At 56.5% G+C, this 8351-nt stretch overlaps 1 protein-coding gene across 1 annotated transcript; it reads left to right on the forward strand.

The window, feature by feature from the left end:
• Window positions 1-883: 883 nt before the first annotated feature.
• LOC109785847 (uncharacterized) lies at window positions 884-5322 on the forward strand. The gene is made up of 6 exons (XM_020344440.1): window positions 884-1627; window positions 1919-2125; window positions 2218-2536; window positions 2584-4436; window positions 4596-4877; window positions 4987-5322. Exons 1-6 carry the CDS (start codon window positions 884-886, stop codon window positions 5320-5322), a joined length of 3741 nt encoding a protein of 1246 aa, XP_020200029.1.
• The last annotated feature ends 3029 nt before the right edge of the window (window positions 5323-8351 follow it).

An 8351-nucleotide genomic window follows, 5' to 3' on the forward strand; every position in this document is an offset into this window, starting at 1 on the left:
TAAAATTATCCTAGCATATGAGGTGGATGAATGCTTGTACCTTTCTAATTCAAATTACTTGTAAATTATCTTCAATTCTTAATGAAACCACCAAATTTTTTTTTGCAAGAACTGTTATGACCGGGTAGACTTATGCCCGTAGGAGGCCCACTGGGCATGTTTAGTTATGGGCTTAGCGCGCAAGTTATCTATTTTATTTCCATCGTGGTTATATATACTAGTTGTAAAAACTCTTTGAGAATTAAGCAATAAGAATAATTCTATTGCCCCTCTCTCCCAGAGGAGCCGGACCCTAACCCTAGCCGCCTCCTGCTCCTTGCGCTGCCGCCTCCTCCCTCACGCACGACGGCGCCCGGCCGCTGGCGACCGCGAGCTCCGCCACGTCCAGCACCCTCCTTCCCCTACAACCTTCGTCCTAGACCCGGTAGGGTCCTAGCTCCTACCAATTTGGTAACAGATAGCTTGGGTCCGATCATGTCTGCACCACCACCCACCCACCGCTGCCCACCTCGCCGCTGCCCACCACCGCCGCATCACCAACCCTCTCCACTGCGCCGCTCGACCTCTCCACCGCGCCGCTGGCTCTCCCCACCGCGTCGCTCGGCTCCACCGCGGGGGCCTCCATCGGCCAGTCACCGCCCTTCACCGCGCCGGCCGCCACCGTCTACTCCCCGACGAAGATCACCGGGGTCCTCAACGATCTCGTCACAGCCGTCCAGGGGATACGGCTCTACCTGGCCGGCCCCTACGGGCTGCCGCCGCCCATGCCACAGGCCGCCGCGAGCGGGCCAGCTGCCCTGCCGTGGTATTCGGCACCCGCGGCGCCGACCAAGCCTCTACACCACCACTGGCCGCTTCAGCCGCCGCCCGCCGTCGCGCCCCAATGGCCGCAGTGGCCGGCATCGGTCCTCGCCGCGCCCCCCACGCCACCCGTGTCCTTCCCGCCGCAGCCGCCGCTGTCGGCCCGCCGCCGCCCAGCACGGGGCCCGGGTCTGCCACGCAGGGCGGCGTACCAATCCAGCAAGTACGCTTGCCGCCGTCGCCGTCCCCAATTCCGGCATGGCTGACCGGATCAGCACTGCCGCCCGTCTACACGTCGCGTGGAGACCCACCGGCGCCCACTCTGCAGTACGGCGACCCATCCGGCTCTACAGGTCACTACACGGGTCGCGCCCCTCCTGACCGGGCGCCCCAATCCTCGCTGCTCCGCACCTCCGAGTCAGTCGGCCACGGCGCTCCGACCCAGACACCGCCTCGGTTCGCCAAACTTGACTTCGCCACTTATGACGGCACGGAGGACCCCCTCAGCTGGCTCAGCCAGTGCGAGCAGTTCTTTCGCGGGAAGTGCACCCTATCATCGGAGCGTACCTGGCTCGCCTCTTACCACCTCCGCGGCGCGGCACAGACATGGTATTACGCCCTCGAGCAGGACGAGGGCAGCATGCCCCCTTGGGAGCTCTTTTGCGAGCTCTGCCTCCTTCGTTTTGGGCCACCGATCCGCGGGAACCGCCTGGCAGAGCTAGGCCGCCTTCCCTTCACCTCCACGGTGCAGGACTTTCCCGACCGTTTTCAGGCCATGGCATGCCACGCGTCGGGTGTGACAGCACAGCAGCGGGCCGACCACTTCGTCAGTGGACTTCCGGATCACATCCGCGTGGACGTGGAGCTTCGGGGACCCTAGGATCTCCGGACGGCCATGTATTACGCCCACGCCTTCGAGTGTCGCGCCCAGGCCATGCAGCAGGCAGCCCCGGCTCGAGGAGGCCGACAGGCCGCCCGGCAGCCCCCTGCGCAGGGCCGGCCACCCCCGGCCGCTCCGGTGACTACCACCCCGGCCGCGACGCGGCCCTTCCGTCGTCTCTCTCAGGCGGAGCAGCTGGAGCGTCGGCGCTAGGGGCTTTGCTATAACTGCGATGAGCCCTACGCGTCGGGCCATGTCTGCCCGCGCCTCTTCTACTTGGAGACGGCCGACTACATCGAGGAGGACGCCCCGGCCGACGGGCTCGACGCACTGCCGCCCCCAGCGGCCGCCGAGGCCGCACCCGCGGCCGCCCCGGCGACGACACTCGTGGTCTCGCTCCATGCGCTTGCCGGCATCCGCGACGAGCGGACCATGCTCTTGCCGGTGATGATACACGGCGAGCGCCTGGTGGCCCTCCTGGATACGGGCTCCACTCATAACTTTTCGATCGTCTTCGGTGTCATGGGCTCGCGCAGAACGTGCCCATCACCATCGGCGACGAGCACTTCACCATCACGTGCGCAGGCATCGACTTGGGCTGCTTCGACTTCATCCTTGGCATCGACTTCCTGCGGACCCTCGATCCCACCCTCAAGGACTTCGACGCCCTGACGATGACCTTCTGGCGCCTCGGCTGCCGCGTCCGGTGGGAGGGCGTTGGGGGTGCCTCACTGGCGACGTCGCAGCTTCAGCTGGCCGCGACCACCACCGAGGCTGAGCACCCACTGCCGGATCACCTCTGCAGCAGCACGGCGACCTCTTCGACGAGCCGCGGGGCCTTCCGCCAGCCCGGGTGTATGATCACCGCATTCATCTCCTGCCGGACTCGGTGCCGGTGGCAGTCCGGCCATACCGCTATCTGCAGCTGCAGAAGGACAAGTTGGAGCGGCAGTGCACGCTCATGCTCGCAGCGGACATCATCCGGATCTCCACATCACTGTTCTCCGCGCCGGTCCTCCTCGTCCGCAAGTCGGACAGCACGTTGCGCTTCTGCATCGACTACCGCGCCCTTAAGGCCCTGACACTTAAGAACAAGTTTCCTATCCCGGTGGTCGATGAGCTCCTGCATGAGCTACATGGGGCGCGCTTCTTCACCAAGCTCGATCTTCGGTCGGGTTACCACCATGTGCGCATGCACCCGGATCATATCGCCAAGACGGCGTTTCGGACTCATCACGGCCACTTCGAGTTCTTGGTCATGCCGTTTGGTCTCTCCAATGCACCGGCGACTTTTCAAGCTTTGGTGAACGACGTCCTCCACCCCTACTTGTGCCGGTTTGTGCTCGTTTTCTTTGATGATATTCCTATCTACAGCGCCTCGTGGGCGAAGCACCTTCAGCACGTCGCCATCGTCTTCAACGAGCTTCGAGCACATCATCTTCATCTTAAGCGCTCGATGTGCTCGTTCGGGACACCTTCCGTCGCCTACCTCGGACACGTCATCTCGGCCGAGAGGGTGGCCATGGACGCCGACAAGGTGGCGGTAGTCGTCGCCTGGCCGACCCCGCATTCACCGCGGGCTCTTCGCGGGTTTCTGGGCCTCGCGGGGTACTACCGGAAATTTATCCGGGAGTTCGGCCTCATCGCATCTCCACTCACGCGCCTGCTACGTCGTGACGCCTTTGCATGGGATGAGGAGGCGACCGTGGCATTTGAGGCCCTCAAGGGGGCCCTCATGACAGGCCCCGTCCTTCAGATGTCGGACTTCGACCGGCCGTTCGTCGTGGACTGCGACGCCTCCAGTGCGGGGTTCGGCGCCATCCTTCATCGGGGCGATGGACCCCTCACCTTCTTCAGCAGGCCCTTCGCCGCGCGCCATCTTAAGCTCGCGGCTTATGAGCGAGAGCTCATTGGCTTGGTGCAGGCGGTGCGCCATTGGCGGCCCTATCTGTGGGATTGGTCTTTCCAGATTCGTACGGACCAGTACAACCTCAAGTTCTTGTTGGACCAGAGGCTCTCGACCGTGCCACAGCACCAGTGGATCAGCAAGCTCTTCGGCTTCGACTTCACCGTCGAGTCTCGCCCAGGCCGCCTTAACACCGTGGCCGATGCCCTGTCTCGCCGCAACGCCGACCATGACACCGCCGTCGGCGACACCGAGGGGTCGGCGCTCTGCATCCGCTCGGGGCCTACTTTCGCCTTCTTCACCGACAGCCGGCGGGCGACAGCGGCCGCGCCAGACGGGCTCCTCCTTCAGCTGCAGCTGGCTGCGGGTGAGCTGGAGGAGCCGTGGCACCTCGCCGACGGGTTGCTCCTTCATGGGCGCTGGGTCTTCGTACCGGCGCACGACGATCTCTGTCACCAGGTGCTACTGCTGGCCCACTTGGCGGTCCATGAGGGTGTGCAGAATACCCTCCATCGTCTCCGCGCCGACTTCTACATCCCAGGTGATCGGGCTCTGGTCTGCGACTGGGTACGGTCTTGTGTGACGTGCCAGCGTAACAAGACGGAGACACTACGGCCGGCTGGTCTGCTCCAGCCCTTGGAGGTGCCGTCTCAGGTCTGGGCGGATATCTCCATGGACTTCATCGAGGGCCTCCCCAAGGTGGGCAGCAAATCGGTCATTCTCACGGTAGTCGACCGCTTCTTCAAGTATGCTCACTTCATCGCGCTCGGTCATCCCTACACTGCTGCATCCGTGGCCCGTGCCTTCTTCGATGGTATCGTCCGCCTCCACGGGTTTCCCTCTTCGATCGTCAGCGATCGGGACCCGGTGTTCACCGGACATTCTGGCGCGATCTCTTCCGGTTGGCGGGCGTGAAGCTCCGCCTGAGCACGGACTTCCATCCTCAGACGGACGGCCAATCCGAGGTTGTCAACAAGGTGATTGCAATGTATGTGCGTTGTGTCACAGGTGATCGTCCTCGCGCTTGGGTGGATTGGCTCTCGTGGGTACAACACCTCCTATCACTCCGCCCTGCGCGCTACTCCATTTGAGGTGGTCTACGGCAGGCCGCCCCCGCCTATACTGCCGGTGGATCCGGCGACGGCTCAGACGGAGGTGGCCGGTGATCTTATGCGGCGCCGTGACGAGATGCTGGCAGAGGTCTGGCAACGCCTCCTTCAGGCCCAGCAGCTGGCCAAGCACTACTACGACGACCACCATCGCGAGGCGGAGTTCGCGATGGGTGATTGGGTGTGGCTGCGTCTCCTTCATCGCTCTACGCAGTCACTGGACCCATGCGCGAAGCGCAAGCTGGGTCCTTGTTACGCCGGGCTTTGCTGTCTTGGAGCGCATTGGGAAGGTGGCCTACCGTCTTCAGCTTCCGGCAGGTGCCCGCATCCACGACGTCTTCCATGTGGGGCTGCTGAAGCCCTTCCGTGGGGAGCCACCTGCGGCCCCTCTAGCGCTTCCTCCGACCTCCGACGGGCGCCTCCTTCCGGGACCGGAGAAGGCGTTGAAGGCCCAGCTACGTCGCGGGGTGTGGTACGTGTTGATTCAGTGGGCTGGACTTCCAGAGGAGGACGCTACTTGGGAGCGGCACGACGAGTTCCGCCAGCACTACCCAGAATTCCAGCTCGAGGACAAGCTGTTTGTGCAGGCGGGGAGAGATGTTATGACCGGAACCTTATGCCCGTAGGAGGCCAACTGGGTAGGTTTAGTTAGGGGCTTAGCCCGCAAGTTATCTATTTTATTTTCATCGTGGTTATATATACTAGTTATAAAAACTCTTTGAGAATTAAGCAATAAGAATAATTCTATGGCCCGGCTCCGAGGAGCCGGACCCTAACCCTAGCCGCCTCCTGCTCCTTGCGCCGCCGCCTCCTCCCTCGTGCACGACGGCGCCCTGCCGCCTGCGACCGCGAGCTCCGCCACGTCCAGCACCCTCCTTCCCCTACAACCTCCGTCCTAGACCCGGTAGGGTCCTAGCTCCTACCAAGAACACCGTAAGTAATTCATATACTAATTAATTAATTAAATCTATAAAGAAGATACAAATTATTGCAAGTCCTTGGTTTGCATGGTCCGTAAACTATCATGGTTTTCTTCTCCTGTCTCCCAGTTTTGCATTGAGACATTGAGATGGGAGTTAACACTCTCCATTAAAATTCTGAGATCAAATTAATTTGATATTACTAATTAGCCATTGTCAACATTTCAGACTATATATGTCAAAAATTGGGAGTGCTCTACGCTATCATTGATTTTCTCGCACTTCACCTATCTCCATGTTACGAGTTACTAGCCAAAAATCATCAAATTTCAGGTCAAGTTTGTAGAAAACATCGATTTTTATAAGTTTTGTAAGAAAGCATCAGTAATGATTTCACAATTCAGTAGTTTTTAACTCTAAATTAAATGGTACTCTCTCTGTAAATAAATATAAGAGTGTTTAGATTACTAAAGTAGTGATCTAAACGCTCTTATATTTGTTTACGGAGGGAGTACAATTTTTGCCACATAACTCGGTACTCAAATTCACAGCCAAAATGTGAACCAAAATACGAGGATGCCTATAAACTGAAAGGTAAGGAGATCTGCTTGAATGTTCAAACGGTCATCAAGCAAAGCTTCGTCAGATGCACCATACTCAGGCGAAGTCAAGGAAATATGGTAAGCATAAACATAAGCAAAAGTTCATAGCAGGCACTCTCATCTGCTGACAACAAGGCAACAAACGAGCTGCCAACAAGGCAACATAGTCCCCGAGCTAATGCAAGAGCGCATATCTCTGTAACAAACTCTGTCGTCACTGTCAATGAAAGGGCATCATCTTCCACTTCTGGTTCGGGCCGCCGTTGGCCTCGAACAAGATGATGGGCGTCCCATCGTGCGCCCCACCGGTTTCAGGCACACCCTCGGCCGCATCCAGGACGTACCCGAGGTCGCTGACGCTGCGGATGCAGTGGTACCCTTCTCCAAGGTCGCCGCAGATTGTAGCCGAGGGAGTGCTTCAGCGCGTCTCCGGTGGCCTTGTTGACCAGAGCGAACGCCGGGTTGCCGGCCTCGTCCTTGAGGACCTTGACGCCGCCGGCGTACATCACGTCCTTCTGCCAGAGCTGCATCGAACGTGGGGAGAATGCATAAAGGTCACACAGGAGTAGGACTGTAGCACACAGGAAAGGGGAGGAAGCAGACGATGGAAGGTAGCCCTGCCTAGCGGTCGTCGCTGGGGTCGGCGGCGGCGAGGACGACTTCGCCGTCGACGAGGGCGAGGCTGAGGTCGTCGGAGGCGCGGCAGTGGATCCGGAACGTGTAGGCCATGGCTACGAATTACTGCTGTCCGTGCGGGTCGAGAGTGGGGTGTGGGATTATTGTTTGATTACTCGCGCTTTATACTGCTACTACCTTGGAAGTTGAAAAGTGGATAGGCACCGTCGACGTTCGAAATTCTGGAATGAATTCTGGAGCAGAATAAAGTGGATAGGTTCGTGTCCCCATAATTGCATCGGAAATAATTAATGGCGGGAAGGGAGGGAGGGAGGTGCCGTTCGTTCGAATTCGTCTTCTCGGTAGTGCCAGCAGGTTTGCAGGTGTGTGTCCGCTGCTGCGCATCAACTTCCTTCGCTCTTTCTTTCGTGCGCGTTTGCCTCTTCATCATTATTCATCATTGAAAAAAAAATCAAAGTTAGCAGTATAAAAGATAAGAGTATCATCGTGGGGACTTGAACCCGGGTCTCTATCCAAGGCAAATATGACTTTTCTTTAGTGAAAATTGACTTTTTAGTGTTTTCCATTGCATTTGTGTTTACTTATTCATTCGGAAATGACATCCAACTACGTCAGGCCGGCTCAGGGAGGAGCGGCAGCGGCGGCGCGGTCGACACGGTTTAGAGGTTGAAGACGAAGGGCATCTCAAGGATTTCGTTGCAAATTTCGTTTTTGTTGAGACAATACTTTGTACTGTTTGGTGTTTCTTTTAATGCAAGGGTCCTTTTTGCAAAAAGAAATAAATGACTTTTCGAACACACTCTAATGACAAGTAAGTGATTAATTACACTTATTTGTTAACATCGCGTATTAACATGCATGCAAATGACATGAACAAACATATGGAACCATGCAAAAACTACAACCGCTTTATTCCCCGGTCTAGAGGCTAATAGTTCTTATTAATTTTGCAAGTTAACAAATAAGAGTTCAAATACAAATATTGAAGGAGTCATCCTATAAATTTAATATTAAAAAATATAATTCACAAAAACTCAAAGACACTAAACTATGTAGATTTGACTAAATCCCGGCATGGTGTAGGCATTCCTAACATATAATGGGTAAACCTATGTTTTGTGGCCTCATACATGTATCAACAACTTCTTAAGTTGCCTACTTCAAACAACAATAGCATTAACTTCATATCGGATCCCATAGTTTGCAGTAAGACATTTACAACTACGACCAAGATAACAACATGGTCATGCTATGAATTCATGCCATGCACTAAAATATGAAAAGACAAGTGGAATCAACTTAAATGTATTTTTGAATGACCAATAAATAGAAACTGGATGTAAGTTTACTAGCAAAAAGGCCCGTGCGTTGTAACGGGGCATACATAATCTAGGAAAAAAGTGCATGACTATGAGTCACACATAATTTAGTCGTTCAACGTCAATCGTGTGACCGTATCTAATATATGCGTTAAGATTCCTCATGTATATCTTCTTG

Source organism: Aegilops tauschii, chromosome 7, assembly GCF_002575655.3.
Source record: "Aegilops tauschii subsp. strangulata cultivar AL8/78 chromosome 7, Aet v6.0, whole genome shotgun sequence".
Lineage (NCBI taxonomy): Eukaryota > Viridiplantae > Streptophyta > Magnoliopsida > Poales > Poaceae > Aegilops > Aegilops tauschii.